At 39.7% G+C, this 24,461-nt stretch overlaps 1 protein-coding gene across 10 annotated transcripts in view; it reads left to right on the top strand.

The window, feature by feature from the left end:
• OSBPL1A (oxysterol binding protein like 1A) overlaps positions 1–24,461 on the top strand; it is a 241,083-nt gene that overhangs the window by 24,951 nt on the left and 191,671 nt on the right. For 9 of the 10 annotated variants that reach the window (XM_034643241.1, XM_034643244.1, XM_034643243.1 and 6 more), the window contains 3 exons: positions 2,651–2,773; positions 8,468–8,553; positions 9,437–9,511. In XM_034643241.1, the coding sequence (XP_034499132.1) occupies positions 2,653–2,773; positions 8,468–8,553; positions 9,437–9,511 (282 nt within the window). In that variant the 5' untranslated portion in view covers positions 2,651–2,652. The remainder of the gene's footprint in view (positions 1–2,650; positions 2,774–8,467; positions 8,554–9,436; positions 9,512–24,461) is intronic. The other variant, XM_034643246.1, reaches the window with a different exon arrangement.

Raw genomic sequence — 24,461 nt, 5'->3', positions numbered from 1 at the left:
ATTTCTTAAAAGGCAGGTCTAGTGGTATTGAACTCTCCCAGCTTTGGTTTTTCTGGGAATGTCTTAATTTCCTCTCACTTTTGAAAGGCAGTTTTGCCAGATACAGAATTCTTGGCTGAAGATTTTCTTTTCGCGCTTCAAAGTGTTTGCCCAGTGCTGTCTGTCCTCAAAGTTTCCGATGAGAAGTCTGCTGATAATCTTACCCTGGATCTGATGACTCAGCTTCTCTTTTGCTTCGGTCCAGATTCTTTCTCTTGAAAATTAGATTATGTGGTGTATCTGAATTCCCCTTACTTGAAGTTCATTGACCTTCCTGGATGTTTATATTCATGTCTTTTATCTAATTTAGGAAGTATTCAGCTATTAGTTCTCCAAATACTCTATCCCTTGTTCTGCCTCTTCTAGGACTTCCGTGATGCATGTTGATGTGCGTTTTGGTGTCCTATGTGTCCCTTAAGCTCTGCTTGGATTTTAGTCTCTTTTCTTTTCATCAGACTCCATAATTTCCTATCTTTCAAGTTCGTGGAGTCTTCTCTCTCAAATCTGCCTTTGAATCCTTCAAGTGAATTTTTCATTTGTTGTACTTTCCAGCTCAAGAATTTCTTTGTTTCCTTTTAGGTTTTCTATTTCTTTATTCATGTTTTCATCATGTTTATACTCTTTATTGGCTTTGTCCATCTTTCTTTAGATCTTCAAATGTCTTTTTGATATCTTTGTTTAGTATATTTGCCATCAGATCTTCTTCAGAGACTGTTTCTATTGATTCCCCCCTCCCCTTTGGGCCCTACTTTCCTGTTTCTTTGTATGCCTTGGAACTTTTTTCACTGTTGAAAACTGGACATTTGAATTTAATAATGTAGTAACTCTAGATAGAGCAAATTCTCCTCCTTCCTAAAGGTTTTCTAATTTGTTGTATTTTTGGACTGTAATGGGCTGTCTCCATGTTGAGGGTTAGCCTGAGCTGTAAACTTAAAGTCTTCTCAGGTCTTTCTGGAGCCTTTTGGTGGTCATGAACAGTTATGTTCTAATTTTCTCCATATGTGCAGTTGTTTTTGAATGTCCTAGTCAATATTTTAAGATTTACTTGAGAGAGTGTACACGAGAAGGGAGGGGCAGTGGGAGAGAGAGGCAGACTCCCCACTGAGCAGGGAGCCTGAAGCGGGGCTTAATCCCAGGACCCTGTGATCATGACCTGAGCTGAAGGCAGGTGCTCAACTGACCAAGCCACCCAGGTGCCCCTGAATGTCCTAGTCCTTAGTGTCTGGCTTTTAAAAGGGGGAGAAAGAGAAAAATGAAGGGGGAAAACAAAAGAGTGCTGGCCCTTTTAAGTTCCCTGGATGTTCCGCCCACTGGGGGGGCTTACAGCATCAGAGAGAGATGCTGCATCAGCAGTGGCTACTTGCCTCTTTGTCTGCATCTCTGATCAGAAGCAGCAATGATCAGGGCCCAGCTCTCCCATGTTTGGAGTATAGTGGTCCTTTTGCTCACCCTGGCTCCTGCAACCTGCTCCAGGAGCACATGTACTCAGAGAGATGGGTAGCTGCTGCCTTGCTAAGGGCTGAAATTGACATAAATTCATCACAATTTACCTTCTAAGCTTTCCCTGGTGGTTGTAAGCCTTCAGTAGGTCCCAGGGTTCCAAAATAGTTGCATTGGGCAGATTCTACCAGGGCAATTATTGCCTAGGTGGGGAAACAGATTCCTGGTGTTTCATGCTCTGCCATCTTAGAATCCGCCACAGGTGTATGTGTATTTTTTTTTTGAAATTTACTTGATATTGACAAATTGGAACCCTTCCCCCTGTGACATATGAAAAATTGTGTGCATTTATATTCATATTAGCAGTTTACTAGAGTGCACGTTTTCTGTCCATGACAGCATTGGGCATGTTTAATCTTTTTCTTTCTTTCTTTATCTTTCTTTCTTGCTTTCATTTCTTAAGTTGTACTGTTGACTTGCAATGTTTCATTAGTTTCAGTTGTATAATCTTTTTTATTTTTGCTAATCTTATAGGCAAAAAAATTGATTTATTTACATTTATTTTTTAGTAAGAAAGAAATCTATGTTCTGTGAATTGCTGTTCATAGTATTTTGACAAATGCTTTAAATTTGGTTGTAGTCCTCTATATTTGGTTTGAGGCTTGGTAAAATATGAGAGAGAAAACAAAGGAATGGTAAGTATGGTCATTCCTGGATCTTTATAATTTAGTTTTTTCTATTCAGATATTTTGCACAGGTGTTGAATGTGTTATATTTCAGCCTTATGTTTTTATAGTAATGACCACATTCTAATTTTATGTCTTGTTATTGTTGTAGTAAACAACTATTTGCAAAATATTGTGGGTCTATAAAAGCATTCTGTCCTACAGTGTTACAACAGCTCATGAGGCTATTTGGAGATGAGGAAGCTGAGGATTTGAGAGATTAAGAAACTTGACTGAATGTCTAATGCATCTTTTCAATAATAAAAAGGGCAAAGGAGCCTCAGCGTCAAGTTTAGGCCCTGCAGCTGATTCATTTAGTCAGTTCTTGTGTCTGTGTTATTAGCTGCAAAGTGAAGATGATTTTTTCCCCTTTTTGTATTATCAGATAGTGTCCAAATGTGGATTATGCTATTAGATAATAGCAATATTATTATTTTTAAATTTAGAAATGAACAGTGAAACAGAACAGCAGCTTCTCCATCATGCCAGAAATGGCAACGTTGAAGAAGTTCGACAGTTATTAGAAACCATGGAAAGAAATGAAGTAATTGCTGACATTAATTGCAAAGGTAAGCTTTGAGTGGACTTTTTAGCTTTCTCTTGTGACTATGCATGACTCTGTCACTTATTTAGCACTGATCTTTTTGGTCTTGCTAGAAATAAATTCGCATCTTTTATTCTAGAAAGAACCTTCATAAGAGTGTGTGAAAGGTCTCTTCTAGTCGTAAGTCAGAAATTGAGATCTAGTCTTAAGGTCTAGGGTCCATGACAATTTTATCAGTTACAAGATGCATGCTATGATAGGGTATTGTAATTAAAGCAGCAGGTTTGAGTGTTTACCATATGCCCAGAGTCCTGTGAAGTACTTTGCAGGTGGTGTTAGGTAGGATCCCTGCCCTCACTGAGACTAGTGTAGTAGATTTATAGATCAGACTAGTCTATACTACACAGTATATACCAGAATATGGAACCCCAGGGTGTCATGAGATCCCAATGGAGAGATATGAAACTAGAACTAAAAGGATTAGCTTCTTTTTATTATTATTTTTTAAGATTTTATTTATGTATTTGATAGAGGTACAGACAGCCAGCGAGAGAGGGAACACAAGCAGGGGGAGTGGGAGAGGAAGAAGCAGGCTCCCAGCAGAGGAGCCTGATGTGGGGCTTGATCCCAGGACTCTGGGATCATGCCCTGAGCCAAAGGCAGATGCTTAATGACTGAGCCACCCAGGCGCTCCTAAAAGGATTAGCTTCTTAGAGAAATGATCCTAAGGTGATCTATGAAGTGTGTGTAGGACTTAACCAGGTGAAAATAGAAAAAGTGTTCAAGGGAGAAAATCTAGCATGTGCCAAGGTCCTTAAGTGAGAGGCAACCTAGGTGGCAAGGGCCTTGCAGGCAGGAGGGGTGAGGAATAAAGTTAGGTAGGTAAGCAGCAGCCAAATTCTAATGCACCCTGTGTAGCAAGGTTGTAAATATTGCACTCTGGTGTGCAGAGAAGTAGAATCTATTTTCTAAAATGGCTCTGATATTTCAACAGGCACCTTCTCATTCTTGAGTATGGACGACTAAATGTTAGTCTTTGGGTACCTCAAGCTCAATTGCTTTTTGATAAATGGTCTTGCAGAGCCTCTCAACTCTCCTTTCCCCATATCCCCTAAGGTGGCCTTTAAATGTAAGGGTGAACCTTGTGTGTGTCTGTAGCCTTTGGTTCTTCAGTGACTCTTTTCTTCCTAGTGCTCCTTAAGCTTTTGTAGCTGAACCTGAGGACAAAATCAAACTTGGGTCTCTGTTTGTCATACAAATGGTGCTCCTTGGCTGTTACTTTGTGGCTGCCTTGCCGGTGGGTGCTAGGATAGGTGGCTGCTCGGAGATCTTTTCCTGTCATCCCAGATGCCACTTGCCTGTTCTTGGTGTTCCCTCAGTTCATGAAGAGGAGCACCCTGTCTCTGCCTTTGTCTTTCTTCCAGTCCTCTGTCTCAGATGCATATTTTTTTCTGCTGTGTCACATTCTTCTCCCATCCTAGGGCAACAAACCTGGCTTCAGCCACAGTGGGGAAGGATTATTATTATTATCTTTGCAGCAGGGAGGAAACTATGATCTGACTTTTCCAGAAAATGAGTTGGTTTTTGGTATGCTAAAGGAATTCTAAAAATCCTTCTGGTCCTTCACCAAAGATCAGTTCTTAATCTTTACCTGGGGATGCAATTTTGAAAGCTAAAAACATTCCTGGCATTTGAAAATCCTAATAACCCTTTATTATCTACCTTTCCCACCCTCACTTATGGCTATTTCAGGCTAATTGGTAGGAAGTCATCTACTTAGAAATGTAAAACTATGAAACAGATGTGAGTGCTTTTTCAAAATTTCATTGTCGCACCTGTCAGTTAGACTTTGTCGTAAGGGCAGTTTAAAGGACTTATGTAGGGGAATGGCACACCAGGTGATGTGCAGTTCCTCAAAGGAAATGAATAGGGAGAGGTGGGGTGGGATGTGAGTCGTGTTTCCCCATGGGGATGGATCATCTGTGCCAGGCATTTCTAGGATTTCTACTGGATTTGTTTTTTTCCAAACCCTGACAAATTGGAGAAGATGATGTGAAATGTACTATAATTCAAGAATTAAAGTTTAACAACCAACATAGAGATGTCATTGGTTGGAAGGAATTATCGATGTCAAGTTGAAAGCGAGAGAAGGAAGTGCTGACCTGTGGTTGAAGGTTAAGGCCAGTATTTCTAGGATAGGGGAACAAAATTTTTTGGATATCCATGGTAAGTAGTAAAGAGTATAAAAAATGAAGTATTTTAACGTAGGATTTTGGAAATTCTGATTTCTTGGTCCAGAATTTTACCTGGAAACGCTAGACATGAGACTAGTTCAGAAGCTGTTATGGTAACTTAGAGGAGACCCTTATGGGTTAGTTGGGAGTGGAAGCAATGGGAATGGCAACAAGTAGATATAATTAACATTTAGGAGGTAGAATCAATAGGACTAACTGAATTTGGGGGGTGAAAAAGTAGGAAAAGGGCAAGAGTGTTGCTTATTTCTGACTTGAGAAACAATTTGAATAAGGGAAATTCATCGTGAACACAAATGTGGAGAGAAGAAGTAGTTTTAGTGAGTGTGTACATTTGACCCTTGAACAACACAGGGTGAAGGGGCACCAGCCCCTCTGTGTAGTAAAAGATCCACGTATGACTTTTGACTCCCCCAAAACTTAATAGCCTACTGTTGACCATAAGCCTTACTGATAATAGTCAATTAACATATATTTTGTATGTTGTATGTATTATGTACTGTATCCTTATAATAAAGTAAGCTAGAGAAAAGAAAATGTTAAGAAAATCATAAGGAGAATATATTTAAAATGTTCATTGACTAAAATCCGTATGTGAGTGGACCCCCACAGTTCAAAACCCATGTTGTTCAGGGGTCAACAGTGTACATATAAAATGACAGATGAGCTCAGCTTTGTACTTTTTGAGCACTACGTATTTTGTATCATCCAAATGGAGGTGTCTGGTAAAGAGTTGGAAAGTGGAATATGGATTTTGAAGTCAATAGTACATTAAAAGTGAAAGCAGTGTTTTCCACTCCTGGGCCAGGGGATACCATTATTGGAGATACCAATAATGAAGGACCCATCGGACAGTGGAACTTGGAAAGAATCCTGAGAGAACAGCCGAAAAAGGGAGAGAAACCCCAGTGAAAGCCTGGAGGGCATGTGGGCCATGCTGTCCAGTGACATAGTGCTGTGGCAGCTGAAAAATGCCCCTGGGATTCGGTGACAGTATTTATGGATTAAAATTTGAGGACCATTTGAATGACGTGATTGGAGATGAACCTGGTCTGCCATGGGGAGTGGGGGGCTGATGGGAATGAAGGGGGTGGAAAGAGCAAGTGCAGGCAGAGCGGGAGGGGAGAGTGAGGAGGACAGTAGCTGGTAGGGAGAATGGGATCAGAGAGGTCTTTTGTTGCTCTTGTTTGTAAGATGGAAGAGACCTGAGTGTTTACTTCTTCCTTACTCATAAGGTGAAGAGGGAGAGGTGGATGATAAAGGAGAAGAGTTCCTAAGAAGCAGAAAGGGCTGGAATCCAGGACACGGGAGCTGGATTAGTCTTAGACATCAGGAGGGAAGGCTGGAAGAATGCCTGTAGATAGTGGTGTGGTGGTAGATTTGGCTCCAGGAAGCCCCAGGAATTCCATGAAAACCTTTTCTCATTGCGAAGCTAAGAGACTGAGGCCCTTTGTCAAGGGGAGATGTTTGAGTAAGAAGCTTGGGGAAGAACAGGGGTGACTTGAAGTGCATGTTGTGGAATGTAGGAGAGACGCCTGAATAGGGTAGTACAAGAAGGATTGCCAAGCAGTGTCTAGAGCCTAGACAAAGCAGGAGATCTTGAGTTTAAGGTGCCATGAATCTACAGGGTTGTGTTATTTTTCTTCTACCACTCTGTTTAGCACCCTGGGTATAGTTACAGAAAAATCAAGCTGGTGTACTTACCAGGCTTTGGGGTTTTTGTAGGCTCCTGCAACAGAGTTATGGAGGGGATTGGCAAAGAAGTTGAAGTGAGGTATCAAAATGCTGGATTTATTGAAGGAAAGTAAAGATGAAGGTGTTCACATACATGAGAAGTGGTTAAAGAATAAAGGGCTGATTCATTTGAACAAGTATGGCACTACGCCTGTGTGAACAAGCTGGGAAGTGGGGAGTTTGTGAGCTCAGAGATGATGATGACCTCCAGTCTCTGGCCCTGGGACTGGGCATGTAACATCGAGCAGAGGCAAAGTTTGCGGGGAAATGAAGAAAGCTGAGAAACCGAGAGACCGGGATACCAAATGAGTAGTGGACACTGCTAGGACCGTGGCACAGTTTGCATGGGGAGAGAGACTGTTCCCCAGGGTTACTTGGGGGTGGGGGGCAAGCCGGTGGGAGGCTGGTAGACGGCATCAGAGAAGGTGTTTGAGGTTTAATGGCAGAGGTCTCAAAAGAGGGGTTGTAATGTGAGTGGGGTCCTTGACTAGAGACAGCATTGGGTTTTGATGGGGAGGTTCACATGGTTACTGTTGTGTTAGGACCAGTGAGGGTGTGGGAATTATCTGGGGAGGCTCAACCTGAGGAGTAAAGGAGAGTCCTTGTCATCAGGAAGAGGTAGGTTTCAGTTAAGGACAGAAGGTTAAAGAAATATTCCATGAAAAAAGACTGTGGCTCTAGAATTTGACTCTGGAATTACAGGTTCCAGAGGGCACACATTTTAGAGGAAACAGCTGTGGGTGTTTGGGTAAGTGGCAAACAATCCCAGGACACTGTTGGTGGCGGCAGACCCTCAGGGAGCTGTCAGAGGCTTGTTCTGGGTGCACTGAGGTTGGTGCTTGGGGTTTCTGTTAGCTCCAAATCAAATCCAGGAAGTGAGGGCAGCCTTTAAACCTCTAGCTCCTCCCAAGGAGTGCTCCCTGGCGGCAGCAGGCTCCTGGGCTTTGGTAGACCCTCCGGGGTGCTGGACCTTGGAATTTGATAGGCTGTATGCTTTTAAGCCTGATTTGGAATTTTGATAACCTTCTGGAGCTATCTCCACTCCATGCTATAGTGCCCTATGGTTTTTTGTTTTTTTTCCTTTTTTTGAGTTGAATTGTATGTTTTTTGTTGTACTCAGTTATTCTATACCTCTCCTCAGCAAGGATCGGACAATGAAATTGCTCTTAACTTTGGTTCTTGTTATCTAGTTGGACTCTACCACTCTGGTAACCCATATCCTCATTACTTGAGATTTTATCTGGGGTCAGGGCTGCCATTTTCTGTCACTATTTGCAGAGCTAACAGCTTTCCAAATGCTGCAGAAAAGATTCTTTATCAATTCCCTCTTTCCATCCACCCTTCCTAACATGACACAGAGGTGCTTTTCGTGAAATACTGTGCTGAGAGAACCAGATCTTTGCCAGATGATGGGGAGATGATTAGAGACTCAGAACCATGGAGCCAACTAGACATTATCTATTTTGAATGCAACTCCCATGGCCTCTCCCTCGACCCTTTTAAGAAGGAGGACATTGAGTTAGGAAGGTGGCATCGGAATCTGGATCTTGTGGGTTCTAATCCATTATAGTTGTTACACTTCTTACTATGTCCTGTCTCTTACCTCTCATTCATCAGCCATGCAATGTGAAGGGGAGATTTGCTAGTGTATGGGAATACCGTGGTAAAGAGAAATTTTATTGTAAAATTATCTATATAACAAATAAAAATGCTTTATATTTTCCCATTTTTAGGAAGAAGTAAGTCTAATTTAGGCTGGACACCTCTTCATCTGGCATGCTATTTTGGACATAGACAAGTGGTCCAGGATCTGTTAAAGGTATGTTTATAGCTTTAATTTTTAAATGAGTAAAATACTGCTATTATGGAAATTACAAAAGTCTTAGAAAAGCTGACTAACCATAATGGTTTATTTAACACTAACACACTTAATTGTTCTTTGCTAAGTACATGAATTAGGTTAGCTTGATGATTAATTAAAATTCTATTCTTTTAGTCATTTGATTTTTTTTCTATTGACTTTTTAGAATTACAAAAGTGAATGTATGAATTAATGTGAGGATATTAGTTTTTAATATGACAGTTAAAAAAAATTAACCAAAGCACATCCTAAATAATTCAAAAATGATGCCAGAATCTCTTAATGAGCACCATATGATTTAAGAGCTCACATTTTTCAATTCTATAATAACTTTTCACATTGGTATTTCTGCAATTGTGGATTGTCTTAAAATTGGGCTGTATGTTTAAATAGTGGCATCTTTTTCTTTACTGAAAACTTACCAAATTTTCTCCACCAATTTAATATTTCATTCACAGCTCTTTTCTCAGTATGAGGGTTTCTAAAGTAGAGTGAAGGTCTGTAGATTTTTGAAGGAAAATAGCTTTTTACTCTTCTACCTACCAGGTAGACTTTTACCTTTCAAGAAGCTTTACTGTTTTACTATGACTTGAATTAAATTTTAGTAATGACAACCAATGAATATTAACATTTTAATTTTGAAATATTTAATATATTTTTGGGGTGCCCGACTGGTTCATTTGGTAGAGCATGCAACTCTTAATTTCCGGGTAAGTTTGAGCCCCCACGTTGGGTGTCAAGATTACTCCTTAAAAATAAATTCTTTAAAAAGTCTTAAGGAATTCTTTTCACTTTTGTGTGTTGACATGTGGAAGGTATCTAAAATTCTCATGTTTGTCAGGCTGGTGCAGAAGTGAATGTATTGAATGACATGGGCGACACGCCGCTTCATCGAGCTGCCTTTACAGGACGAAAGGTGAAAATATTCCATGTTCAGTGTTTGCAAGTGAAATATTTGGAACATCAGTCACATGTTTTTTTATAACCGTATGAATAGCAACTGGGCCAAGCCACAAGAAATACATAAACCAGCACTTTGGGTCACAAGGTCACAAGCTTAGAATCAAACGATGAGGTCAGGTACTTCCACTCTGGCATCCTGATAGGAGCTCCTTCAGTCCCTGCTCCTGTCCTCTAGGGATGGGGAACTCCTGATTGTTCCTTTTTTAAAAAAAATACGCTTCATTGAGGTAGAATTTTATGTTGCATGAAACTCACCTACGGTAAATGCACATTTCAGTGATTCTTGGTACATTTACACAGTTGCACAGCCCTCACAATCCAGTTTTAGAACATTTCCGTCAGCTCACAAAGCTTCCTCATGCCTGTTTGTGTTCATTCCCTGCTGGTCTCCCACGCCTCAGGCTACCACCGATTGGTTTTCTATCTCTAGGATGTTTGTCTTTTCTAGAAATTCTTATAAACAAAGTCACACAAACTTTTGTGTCTGGCTTCTTTAATTTAGCATGATATTGTTGTTTATCCATGCCATAGCATCCACATATCGGTAACTTCTTCCTTTTTATGGCTGAATAACATTCCATTTTATGGCTCTACCACATTTTTAATCTTTTCACTGTTTACTGGAAGGACTCTTTTCCCATTGCATTGTGTTGGCACCCTTGATGAAATGAATTAACCATAAATTTCTTTTTTTTTTTTTTTTAAAGATTTTATTTATTTATTCGACAGAGATAGAGACAGCCAGCGAGAGAGGGAACACAAGCAGGGGGAGTGGGAGAGAAAGAAGCAGGCTCATAGCGGAGGAGCCTGATGTGGGGCCTCGATCCCAGAACGCTGGGATCACGCCCTGAGCCGAAGGCAGACGCTTAACCGCTGTGCCACCCAGGCGCCCCGACCATAAATTTCTAGACTTTTTGTTGTCTTCCTTTGAGCTGTATCATTACATCAGTACTATACTGTTTTTATTACAGTGGCTTTATAATTGAGTTTTGATATTGGGTGGTCTGAGTTTTCCAACTGTGATTTAAATTTTTTTGGGCTCTTTTCAGTCAAAAGTTTGTATTGCCATAGGCACCTGGGTGGCTCATTCGGTTAAGTGTCTGACACTTGAGGGGCGCCTGGGTGGCACAGCGGTTAAGCGTCTGCCTTCGGCTCAGGGCGTGATCCCGGCGTTATGGGATCGAGCCCCACGTCAGGCTCTTCCACTATGAGCCTGCTTCTTCCTCTCCCACTCCCCCTGCTTGTGTTCCTTCTCTCACTGGCTGTCTCTATCTCTGTCGAATAAATAAATAAAATCTTTAAAAAAAAAAAAAAAGTGTCTGACACTTGGGTTTGGCTTAGGTCATGATCTCAGGGCCATGAGATCCAGCCCAGCATTGGGCTCTGCACTCAGTGCGGAGTCCGCTTGAGATTCTCTCTGCCCCCCTCCCCCCACTCCTTCGCTGCCCCCCCCAGCCAAAATAAATAAATATTTAACAAAAAGTTTTTATTTCCATATAAATTTTAGGATCATGATAATTCCTACAGAAATACCTGTTGGGATTTTGATGTTGTGTTGTCTAGAATCTATAGATCCATTTGTAAAGAATGGCCACTTTAACAACATTGAGTCTTCCAATCCATGAATGTGAAATGCCTGTTCCTTTATTTAGATCTTTAATTTCCCCCAGCAGTGTTTTGAAGTTTTCGATGTACAGATCTTATACTCCTGTTAAATTTATTTCCAGGCGTTGTATTCTTTTTGATGCTATTTTGAATGGAATTTTTCTTTTAATTTGCTTTTCTGATTTCTTGTTGCAACTATATAGAAGGATAAGTTGGTCTTTTGTTGTTAGTCTGAATCCTGTGTCCGTGCTGAACTTGTTCATTAGTTCTAGTAGGTTTTTATAAATTCCATAAGATTTTTCTATGCACTGGATCATATCATCTGAGAGAAAGACAAATGTACTTCCTTTCCAATCTGGATGGTTTTCCCCTGCTCTTTATTTTACTAGATCCTAGTATACTGTTGAATAAATATGATGAGAGTAGAAATCCTTGTTTTTTGATCCTAGGGGAATAGTATCTAGTATCTTACCAGTAAGTATGGTGTTTGTGGGTTTCTCTCAGATGCTCTTAGTTAGGTTGAAGTGTTATTCTATTTCTAGTTGGTTGAAAGTTTTTATCATGAATGGATGTCAAATGCTATTCCTGTCTTTTGAGATAATCATGTGATTTTTTAAAATAGTCTATTAATACAGTATATTACATTAGTTTGGGAATGTTAAGCATTCCTGTGTAAATCCCACTTGATATTGGATAATTGTTTTTATGTGTTGCTGGATTCTGTTTGATAATATTTTAAGGGTTTTTTGGGTCTATATTCATGAGAGATACTGCTTTATAGTCTTGTTTCCTTGAGATTTGTTTATTTGACTTTGGTAACAGGGTGATAGTGGCCTTATAGAATGAGTTGGAAAGTGTTCTCCTGTTTTCCGAAATAGTTTGTGAAGGATTGGTATCATTAGTTCTTTAAATATGTGGTAGAATTCACCAGGTAAGCCATCTGTGCTTGGACTTTCCGTGTGGGAAGGTTTTAAATTACTGAAACAACTTTATTATATGTAGGTCTGATTTTCTGTTTCTTCCTGAGTCTACTTTGGTTATTTCGTCTTTCTGGATATTTTTCCATTTCACCTAAGTTGTCTAATTCCTTGGCATAAAGTTAATAATCTCCCGTGATTTTTTTCATCTGTAGGGTTGGTAATGATAGCCGCTGTTTCATTTGTTTTGGCTAATTTGTGTAATCTTTTTGTCTTGGTTAGTTTGGCTAAAGATTTATCAATTTCATTTTTTAAGAATAGACATATGATTTTATTGATATTCTTTATTTTTCTGTTTATCTCATTAATTTCTGTTCTTACCTTATTTCTCTCTTCTGCTTTTTAGTTTTCTATTTTTTTTTCCTTAAAGTGAAGGCTTAGCTTATTGATTTGTTTGTTCTTTTCTAGTACAGGCATTTAAAGCTATAAATTTTCACTTTAGCTGTATACATTTTGACATATTGTGTTTTTGTTTTCTTTTAAGATACTTTCTGACATTTTTGTGGTTTCTTCTTTGACCCATAGGGAAGTAAGGATTATTTAGAAGTATGTCTGCCGCATATTTGGAGATTTTTCCGAATTTCTTTCCATTGTAGATTTCTGATTTCCCTTATGATCAGATAACATACCTCTATTTATTGAAGAATATGAAATTCTTTTAAAATTTATTAGGGGGTTGCGTGGGTGGTTCAGTCTGTTAAATGTCCAACTCATGATTTCAGCTCAGGCCTCGATCTCAGGGTTGTGAATTCAAGCCCCATGTTGGGCTCATGGAGCCTACTTAAAAATAAATAAATACAATTTATTAGGAATTAACTTGTGGTATAGGATTTGATCTACTTGGGAGAATGTTCTTTGAGTGCTTGAAAAGAATGTATATTCTGTTTTGGGGGTGTAGCATTCTATAAATGTCCAATGGGTTAGTTGGTAGGGTTGTTCAAATCATTTACCCTTAACTGATTTTCTGTTTTATCAAATATTGAGAGTGTGGTATTAAAGTCTAGCTGTAATTCTGGAATTCTGTAGTTTCAGTTTTGTCAGTTTTTGCTTTATGAATCTTGGGGCCCTTCTAGGTCCATATCCATTTGTGATGGGGTTATATGGAATATATTACATACCGTATATCTTCCTCATGTATTGATATTTTTTATTACAAAATGTTTTGCCTTCAGTAATATTTGTCATAAAGTTTTATGATATAGCTAGTCTAACTGTCTTATGGTTACTGGTTGCATTATATATTTTTTTCTACCTTTTTTTTTCCCCCCAACTTCTGGCTTTGAGTATAAAGTCTATCTCTTGTAGATAGCATATAATTCAGTTGTGTGAGGTTTCTTTTTTAGTATAGTTGACACAATATTACATGCATTTCAGGTGTACAGCTCAGTGATTTGACAAGTTTTTTATACCTTATGTTCACAGCAAGTGTAGCTACCATCTGTCCTATTACATCTGTATTACAATATCATTGAATATATTCCTTATACTCTGCTTATTTCAGTGGCTTACTCATTCTGTAACTGGAGGTATGTATCTCTTCTCCCCTTCTCCCATTTTACCCACTTCCCAGCCCCCTTCTCCTCTGGTAACTATTAGTTCTCTGTATTTATAGTTCTGATTCTGCTTTTTGTTCACTTATTTTTTTATAGACTCCATTTTTGAGTGGAGTATAGCATATTTGTCTTAGTCTGACTTATTTCACTTTACATAATACCCTCTAGGTCCACCCATATTGTCTCAAATGGTGCAGTTGCACCCTTTTTTATGGCTATGTAATATTCCTTGTGTGTGTGTGTGTGTGTGTTTGTGTGTGTGTGTGTGTGTGTGTGTGAGAGAGAGAGAGAGAGAGAGAGAGAGAGATATCTTCCTTATCCATTCATCTATTGATGGACGCTTAGGTTGCTTCCATGTCTTGACTATGGTAAAGAATGCCGCAGTAAACAGGGTACACCTTTGTGAGTTAGTTTTCATTTTCCCTGGGTAAATGTCCAATAGTGGAATTATTGGATTATATGGCATTCCTATTTTTAATTTTTTGAGCAACCTCCATAGTGTTTTCCATAGTGGCTGTACCAATTTACATTACTACCAACAGTGAGTGCATGGGGGTTCCTTTTTCTCCACATCCTCGCCAACACTTGTGCCTTGTCTTTTTGATTTTAGCCATTCTGACAGGTACCAGGTGTTATCTCATTGTGGTTTGATTTGCATTTCCCTGATGAGTGATGTTGAGCATCTTTTCATGTGTCTTTTGGCCACCTGTTCAGCTGTGTGTTTTTTATCTAGTCTGACAGTTTCTGCCTTTTGATTTAATGTTTAGTCTATTCACATTTAATAACAATTTTTGGTTTACATCCTTGATTTTTGTATTTGTTTCCTATGTCTCAGATTTTTTGCTCTTCTGTTCCTCGTTTACTGCCTTTTGTGTTACAGATATTCTTTAGTGTAAAATTCTAATCCTTTGGATATTAAACTTTTTTGAGCATATTTATAATAGCAGGTTTGCACTCTATCTGCTAAATTCAACATACAGGCCCACTGACCCACTGACAGTCTGTTTCTCTTATCTGCAGTTTTCTCATTATGGGTGTCTTATTTCTTTGCATGTTTCACAAGTTTTTATTTAAAACTGGACATTTTTTATAATGCATTTTAACGACTCAATTCTGACTTGTCCACTTTCAGGTTATTTTTTGTTTTATTAATTTGTCTGCATTTGTGAAATCTGGAATATGCCAGGCCTCCTGGTAGCTCTGCTCTTTCTTAAAAAATGTTTTAATTTTTAACATGGTTTCTGTTATGGACCAGATATGTCCCCCTAAAATTCATATGTTGAAATCCTATCCCTCCAATATGATGGTATTAGGAGATGGGGGTAGGTGACAGATGGGAATAGCCTTCGGCTTCAAGGCTAAAGATGTCTGATGAGCTTGCCTGATATTCTAGTTCCCTTGAATATGCCTCTCAATTTGTTTGTCTTTATTGAACTTCCAGCCCCATGAAATGATTAGTTCAGTTTTACTCCCTTTTCAGGATGACAGTTCTCTGATCTCTTCACGCCACCGGAGCCAAAAATTGCTTTACCCCTTTTCCTGATTTTTTTTCCCTCTGATTATTTGAATGATCTGGTAAATGAACTGTGTATGATATAGGGTTTATTTGATTACTGACCATAGTTTAATATCCCTAAAGATTATTTTAAAATCTTACACTAAGATTTATTTGCATTTATCACAAGTCAATAAATTTATTGTTTCACACTTTTTATTCTAATGAGTAGGTTGAACTAATTGTGTAAATTACCATGAATGAACCTTGTAAGTATGTGCTTAATAAGCATGTTTGATATAGTGCTTTTTACACCATTACATTCTGTCTGCTCATATGTTGATACTTGCGAACCAGATATGGAGTCTCGCTAAAGCTGAGAAAAATGTACCTTTTACAGTGTTAAAAAAAAAAAAAAGTGGGTAAATTGCTATACTTTATCTGCAGCTCATTTTTGAAATCCCATAGTCTAATTTGCCTCCATATATGATCTACTCGCTCTTTACCTTCATAGCCCTGCACTCCTCGTTTTTCTTCTGTGTAAGCAAGTTCTCTGGGTAGACCTGGACCATGGGGATGGAATGGCATTCTTGACAGTGCCGCTCAGATTCTTTCTCCATAAATTCTTTGCTGACTTGCTGTAGCTGGAAGAAATCCATGCTTTTCCAGATCTCCTAAGCATATTACGTCACTTTTTTTCATCTTGTACCTTGTAGTTACTGTGGTGCATGTCTTTACTGCTAGATTGCATTAATCTTGCTTTCAAGGAATTAACACATTTCAGCTTTTGTATTTTTGACAAGCACAGCACATGTCTTTCTGCCCATTTCTAAATACCTACATCAGATCAGCTCATTTTCTGTACTTGGTTCTACACATATTTGCTGGATTCTTGAACTTCAAACGTGAGACTATGTTAAATTGGACCTTAGCTTGGTTTCGAACATTAGCATATATATCATATTATCTCTTGTATGAGAAAATTTAGCTGAAGCTAAATGGGTACCTTACACAGGAAACTTGAAAAATTTATATGCTTAATATTTAAGCATGATTGAATTTTGCAGAAAGTTTAATTTTCTAATTGTGCTCATGAAAAGAATCCAATTATCTTGTTCTGATGTGATCCTTTACCAAGAATATAATTTAAAATATGGTAGTGAGATTCTGTGATTTAATAACTAGAATGAGTTGAAAAGGGATTTGGTTTGTTATTAAAGCACTTTACATTTTTGTCCTTTGGAATATATAAAATCTCCCAAAGTTTTGTGAGGAACTTTCAGGCTTTTCTTGGTAATTAGTGACCCCTAGTGTTGGTAAAAAAATAACATACCAGAATTTTAAGATGTACTTAGCATTTGTTCTTTTAAGTTTTTGTCTTTTATGATCGTTATAAAATAGGCATACAATCGATACAGTAAATAATTGGATTGTGGTACTGACCTTTGTGTTGACTTACTATTTTCTAGCAGAACTGAGAAGATATTTTAAATGAATGCTTCGTATGTTGTGTGCCTCAGAAATTGTGTATTTGTCACCTGGCATATAGAAGATACATATAATCCTGAGGTTTATATAAGCTTATCTATCTTGTTTCCTAAATTATCATCTCATGCTTATGTTTTAAATGCCTACTCTGTATCAGGCACTGCACAAATGACAAATACATACAATGATATGTATTGTTTCATTTAATAGAAAATGACAACCCTGAAACATAGGCATAAACATTGCCATTTCTTACAGTTTGGGCTTTCCAGGAAGCCAGCTAAGCTGGAGATGAGTGTGCAACAGGTTAATTGGAGTGCTTTGGGGTCACACTGGTGGGAGGGCGGGAGGCTAGCAGGAGTGGGCAGAGGCTGAAGTCGAGCTGTGATCTCTTGAGGGGTGCCTCAGCCAACTGGGGGGGAGCTCTGCAGGAGAGGTGACCCTTTAGAGCTGTCCCAGTTTGAGGTGAGAGAACTCAACCCTGGTGATGGTCAGTCAGTGGGTGCAGGCTGCCCTGGGAAGGGACGTGAATTTGCACAAGGCAGCCCTTTTCAGCTGAGGTGATCCCTGGAGTGACTGAAGGGCACTCCCAGCACCTAGGGTACTAAGTCCTTTATTCCTCAGGGTGGGGCTGGACTGTGCAGCACAGCTTCAACCACAGCCCACCCTTTATTCTGCTCACATTTGCTTCTTCATAGGCTTCTGGGTGCAGCTCCTTCAGGTTCCAGTGGGCCTCTCCCCCTAGGAGAAGGACAGGAGGAAAGATAGTGGGGCAGACTATAGCCTCTGTTGCTGTAGCTGACCTTTGAGCCTCCACTGAATCCTCTTCTTCCTCCTCTATTGTCCATTCTAGACACACCCTCCCCTTGGCTAGCACATCTGGTCTTTGTGGCTTTCCCAGTGCTGTGACTCAGGCCCTCATCACTGGAGATCTGAGGAGGCCATGCCCTTCCTAAGCTTGGGGTTGCCGCACTTGTTCATTTATTGTCAAAGCTGGATCAGGGAATCTTGAGAGACACCTAAGTGTATCATCTGCATGCCAGACATACTCCTCCATTTCCCCATTGTGTATAGTCCTACTTTCTTCTGATGTTCAAGTTCAGTTACTTCTGATAAAATGGTGACTCTTCTTGCCCCTCCTTTGATACAGGAGCCGGGTGTTCAGGCACCATTTCTCATCTTCTGGCATAGGCATCAGAGCATTATCCTTAGGTGTGGATTATGCTGCCCCAGAACCTGAAGAAGCCAGTTGGGCATTGTGCTTCCTTCTCTGTTTTAGGAAGTGCAAGATGGAATAATTTGTTCTTTACTTTGGAGACAATGTCCTGATATTACCCAGACCACTGAACCTTTAAAAAGTTACTAACATGGCATAGTCTCTGAATTCTTCCTAAGATTTATTTTCCACTCCCTGGAGCATTCTGCCTTACCAAGGCTTTCAACATTCTAGTCTCTTCTTGCTCATCTCGTTCTATTAACATGATGTCATTGGTAAAGTAGACCCGTGTGATTGTCTGCAGGATGGCCAAATGGCTGAGGCAAAGCTGTAAATGTATGCTTTGTCTATGAGAATACAAACTGGTTTTGATCTTTTTTCCTAATTGGGAAAGAGAAGAATACATGTGCCAGATTAGTTGCTGCATCCCATGTCCTTAGGTAGTTCTAGCAAAGATAGCATGTTTTGCAGAGTGGCTATCATTGGGGCTTTTTGAATTTATGAAAGTCCACTGTCATCCTCCACATTCTGTCTGGTTTTTGTAGTGTTAAACTGGTGAACTAAATGGAAATATTATAGGGACCATCAGCTCTATATTCTGAGGTTTTCTGTTTGTCTTTAAAGTATGCTCCATGCCCAGTGAGGAGCCCACTGTGGGCTTGAACTCGTGACCTTGAGATTAAAACCTGAGCTGAGATCAAGAGTCACTTAATCGACTGAGCCACCCAGGTGCCCCTGCATTCTGAGGTTTTTAAGGATGGCACTGATATCTGCCATTCTAACCCATATGGGATATTTGTTTTTTTGTTTGTTTTTTTTTTTTCAAAGATTTTATTTATTTATTCGACAGAGATAGAGACAGCCAGAGAGAGAGGGAACACAAGCAGGGGGAGTGGGAGAAAGAAGCAGGCTCATAGCAGAGGAGCCTGATGTGGGGCTCGATCCCATAACGCCGGGATCACGCCCTGAGCTGAAGGCAGACGCTTAACCGCTGTGCCACCCAGGCGCCCCGGGATATTTGTTTTGATTTATTTTGGCCAGGGGATGGGGGAAGGCAATTTTGGCCCTTCATTTGGCCCTTACCCTATACTATAGACCAAGGAAGCCACATGAGACTTTGCCAACAATTAAGTGCGTCTATTCCAATTATGTATTCATGGACTTGGGTGGGGGGCGCACAGTGACTACTGGTGTGATTGTGGACCCAGCGCATGCACTGTGAGCCAGACCTGGACCAAGGTTTCATTTATTATCTCACCCTTAAGTATGCCCCCTTTCTAAGTGAGGAGCCAGATGACACTTAGGTTCTCTTGGCATCAGTGTAAACTTGGACCTTATACCTAACAATTCCTGAAATGTTTGGATATTCCTCTTTCCCCAGTATAGTTACTTGAGTAAATGTCGTTAGTCCCTTTGGGAATAGTCTAGGAAACTCATGCTGTGTACATTTGGTTTGCTGTTGCAAAGTCTTTCCTTCCAGAATCTGGTCTCTCCTTTAATAGTTTTCAGTCCAAAATTGATTCAGGTCCAGAAACTGGACCAGGTGTCATGACTTCTTCAGTGACTGTCTTCAGCTTCTGACCACTCATCATTGACTTTTTTTGATGGTATGAATTGAGTTTTTACTTGGATGGTTCCTAGCAACCTAGACAAAGCAGTGGCCCCCCATAGGTGTCAAAATGCCAGAAATGCCACTGCAGACCATGGAAGGTTTTATTTATTTTTTATTTTTTATTTTTTTTATTTTATTATATTATGTTAATCACCATGCAGTACATCCCCAGATTCCGATGTAAAGTTTGATGCTTCATTAGTTGCGTATAACACCCAGTGCACCATGCAAAACGTGCCCTCCTTACTACCCATCACCAGTCTATCCCATTCCCCCACCCCCTCCCCTCTGAAGTCTTCATTTTGTTTCTCATAGTCCATAGTCTCTCATGTTTCATTCCCCCTTCTGTTTACCCCCCTTTTCTTTATCCCTTTCTTCCCCTACCGATCATCCTAGTTCCTATGTTCCATAGATGAGAGAAATCATATGATAATTGTCTTTCTCTGCTTGACTTATTTCACTTAGCATTATCTCCTCCAGTGCCGTCCATGTTGCAGCAAATGTTGAGAATTCGTTCTTTCTGATAGCTGAGTAATATTCCATTGTATATATGGACCACAGCTTCTTAATCCAGTCATCTGTTGAAGGGCATCTCGGCTCCTTCCATGATTTGGCTATTGTGGACAATGCAGCTATGAACATTGGGGTGCATATGGCCCTTCTCTTTACTACGTCTGTATCTTTGGGGTAAACACCCAGTAGTGCAATGGCTGGGTCATAGGGTAGTTCAATTTTTAACTTTTTAAGGGACCTCCACACTGTTTTCCAGAGTGGCTGTACCAACTTGCATTCCCACCAACAATGTAGGAGGGATCCCCTTTCTCCACATCCTCTCCAACAATTGTTGTTTCTTGCCTTGTCTATCTTTGCCATTCTAACTGGCGTAAGGTGGTATCTCAGTGTGGTTTTGATTTGAATTTCCCTGATGGCTAATGATTTTGAACATTTTTTCATGTGTCTGTTAGCCATTTGTATGTCTTCATTGGAAAAGTGTCTGTTCATATCTTCTGCCCATTTTATGATTTGTTTATTTGTTTCTCGTGTATTGAGTTTGAGAAGTTCTTTGTAGATCTTGGATACCAGTCCTTTATCTGTGGTGTCCTTTGCAAATATATTCTCCCATTCCGTGGGCTGTCTCTTAGTTTTTTTGACTGTTTCCTTGGCTGTGCAGAAGCTCTTTATCCTGATAAAGTCCCATAAGTTCATTTTATCTTTTATTTCTCTTGCCTTTGGAGATGTGTCGTGAAAAAGGTTGCTCTGGCCGATGTCATAGAAGTTGTTGCCTATGTTCTCCTCTAGAATTTTGATGGATTCCTGTCTCACATTGAGGTCTTTCATCCATTTGGAGTTTATTTTTGTGTATGGTGTGAGAGAGTGGTCAAGTTTCATTCTTTTGCATGTAGCTGTCCAATTTTCCCAGCACCATTTATTGAAGAGACTGTCTTTTTTCCACCGGATGTTTTTTCCTGCTTTATCAAAGATTAGTTGCCCAAAGAGCCGAGGGTCCATTTCTGGGTTCTCTATTCTGTTCCATTGGTCGATGTGTCTGTTTTTGTGCCAGTACCATGCTGTCTTTGTGATCACAGCTTTGTAGTACAGCTCGAAATCCGGCATTGTGATGCCCCCAGCTTTGTTTTTCCTTTTCAACAGTTCCTTGGAGATTCGGGGCCTTTTCTGGTTCCATACAAATTTAAGGACTATTTGTTCCAGTTCTTTGAAAAATGTCCTCGGTATTTTGATCGGGATAGCATTGAAAGTGTAGATTGCTCTGGGTAGTATGGACATTTTAACTATGTTAATTCTTCCAATCCATGAGCATGGAATATTTTTCCATCTTTTTATGTCTTCCTCAATATCTTTCAAAAGTGATCTATAGTTTCTAGCATATAGGTCCTTTACGTCTCTGGTTAAGTTAATTCCAAGGTAACGCATGGTTTTTGGTGTTATTGTAAATGGGATGGATTCCCTAATTTCTCTTTCTTCAGTCTCGTTATTCGTGTATAGAAATGCAACTGATTTCTGGGCATTGATTTTGTATCCTGCCACCTTACTGAATTGTTCTATAACTTCTAATAGTTTGGGAGTGGATTCCTTTGGGTTTTCCATATAGAGTATCATGTCATCTGCAAAGAGAGACAGTTTGACTTCTTCTTTGCCGATTTGGATACCTTTGATCCCTTTTTGTCTTCTGATTGCTGTTGCAAGGACTTCTAGTACTATGTTGAATAATAGTGGCGAGAGTGGGCATCCTTGTCGTGTTCCTGATCTTAAGGGAAAGGCTTCCAGCTTTTCCCCATTGAGAATAATGCTTGCAGTAGGCTTTTCATAGATGGCTTTTATGAGATTGAGAAATGTACCCTCTATTCCTACACTCTGAAGGGTTTTAATCAGGAAAGGATGCTGTATTTTGTCAAATGCTTTTTCTGCATCAATTGAGAGGATCATATGGTTCTTGAGTCTTTTCTTGTTGATATGATGTATCACATTGATTGATTTGCGAGTGTTGAACCATGCTTGCATCCCAGGTATGAATCCCACTTGGTCATGATGGATAATCCTTTTAATGTACTGTTGGATTCTATTAGCAAGGATCTTGTTGAGGATTTTGGCATCCATATTCATTAGAGAAATCGGTCTGTAATTCTCCTTTTTGAGGGGGTCTTTGCCTGGTTTGGGGATCAAGGTAATATTAGCCTCATAGAATGAGTTTGGTAGCTTTCCTTCTGTTTCTATTTTTTGAAATAGCTTTAGGAGAATAGGTATTATTTCTTCTTTGAATGTTTGGTAGAATTCCCCAGGAAAACCGTCTGGGCCTGGAGTTTTATTATTTGGAAGGTTGTTTATCACTGACTCAATTTCTTCATAGTTAATTGGCCTATTTAAGAAATCTATTTCTTCCTGTTTCAGTCTTGGTAGTTTATAGGTTTCCAGGAAGGCCTCCATCTCTTCCAGATTGTTTAGTTTTTTGGCATATAGCTGTTGATAAAAGTTTCTAATAATCCTTGCAATTTCAATGGTGCTGGTCGTGACCTCTCCCTTTTCAGTCATAATTTTAATAATCTCAGTCCTTTCTCTTTGTTTTTGGACAAGTTTTGCCAGTGGTCTATCAATTTTATGGATTCTCTCAAAGAACCAGCTTCTAGTCCTGTTGATCTGCTCTACTGTGGTTCTGGTCTCTAATTCATTGATTTCTGCTCTAATCTTGGTCAACTCCTTCCTTGTCAGTGGGTTAGGCCTGTCCCTCTGTTGCTGTTCCAGTTTCTTGAGGTGAGAATATAGAAACTGCATTTTAGATTTTTCTATTCTTTTGAGTGAGGCTTGGATGGCTATGTATTTCCCCCTTAGGACTGCCTTTGCAGTATCCCATAGGTTTTGGACCGTTGTGTATTCATTCTCGTTGGTCTCCATAAATTGTTTAATTTGTTTTTTGATTTCCTGGTTTATCGAGTCATTCTTGAGCAGGATGGTTCTTAGCCTCCAAGTGTTTGAGTTTCTTCCAGGTTTTTCCTTGTGGTTGAGTTCCAATTTCAGAGCGTTGTGGTCTGAGAATATGCAGGGGATAATTTCAATCTTTTGGTATTGGCTGAGACCTGTTTTGTGTCCCAGAGCATGATCTATTCTTGAGAATGTTCCATGGGCATTTGAATAGAATGAGTATTCTTTGGTTCTGGGGTGTAGTGTTCTATATATATCTATGAGGTCCAACTCGTCGAGTATGGCATTCAAAGCCTTTGATTCTTTGCTTAGTTTTTGCCAGGGTGTTCTGTCTATTTCTGATAGTGGGGTGTTGAGGTCCCCTACTATTACTGTGTTCTTATCTATATGTCTCTTTATTTTGGTTAAGAGTTGGCTTGTGTATCTTGCTGCTCCCCTGTTGGGGGCATATATATTAATAATTGTCATATCCACTTGTTGAATACTTCCTTTAAGAATAATATAGTGCCCTTCTGTATCTCTCTCTATGGCCTCTAGTTTAAAATCCAGTCTATCTGATATGAGAATTGCTACTCCAGCTTTCTTTTGAGGTCCATTTGCGTGGAAGATGGTACTCCATCCCCTTACTCTAAGTCTGAATGCATCTTTGGGTTCAAAATGAGTCTCTTGTAGACAGCAAATGGATGGGTCATGTCTTTTTATCCAATCTGCAACCCTGTGGCGTTTTATGGGAGAGTTTAAGCCATTTAGATTGATAGAGATTATTGACAGATATGATTTTAATGATGCCATTTCTCTTTAAAGTCTTTGTATCGGTTGTGACTTGCTGCTCTGTATCACTCTTGGGGCCTTTTTACCTTTATAGAGCCCCCCTTAATATCTCCTGTAGGGCTGGTTTCGTGGTTACGAAATTGGTTAATGATTGGCGATTTTGGAACGTCTTTATTTCTCCATCAATTCTGAATGACAGCTTTGCTGGATAAAGGATCCTTGGCTGCATGTTTTTCTCTGAAAGAGCTTTAAAAATGCCCCCCCAAGCCTTTCTCTCATTCCAGGTCTCTGTAGACAGGTCTGACGTAATCCTGATACCTTTGCCTTGGTACGTGAGAAATTTCTTTGCCCTGGCCGCTTTCAATACTGTATCCTTGGATCTAATATTTGCGAATTGCACTATGACATGCCGTGGCGTAGGTTTGTCCTGGTTGAGCTTGGATGGGGTCCTCTCTGCCTCTTGGACACGAATGCTTGTTTCCCTTGCTAGATTAGGGAAGTTTTCAGCTACAATTTGTTCAAATATCTCTTCTAGACCTCTGTTTTTCTCCACCCCTTCAGGGATGCCGATGATTCTGACATTGGATCGTTTCATAGAGTCAGTAATCTCCCGTAATCTACATTCGTGGGCGTGGATTTTTTTAAGACCAGCTTCTATTTTCGTTTTTTCTTCTACTAACCCATCCTCCAATTCGCTAACGCGTTCCTCTGCCTCGGTGACCCTGGCCGTCAGAGCCTCTAGTTTTGACTG

Source organism: Ailuropoda melanoleuca, chromosome 14, assembly GCF_002007445.2.
Source record: "Ailuropoda melanoleuca isolate Jingjing chromosome 14, ASM200744v2, whole genome shotgun sequence".
Classification (NCBI taxonomy): domain Eukaryota; kingdom Metazoa; phylum Chordata; class Mammalia; order Carnivora; family Ursidae; genus Ailuropoda; species Ailuropoda melanoleuca.
This window is presented reverse-complemented; position numbering and strand designations above follow the sequence as displayed.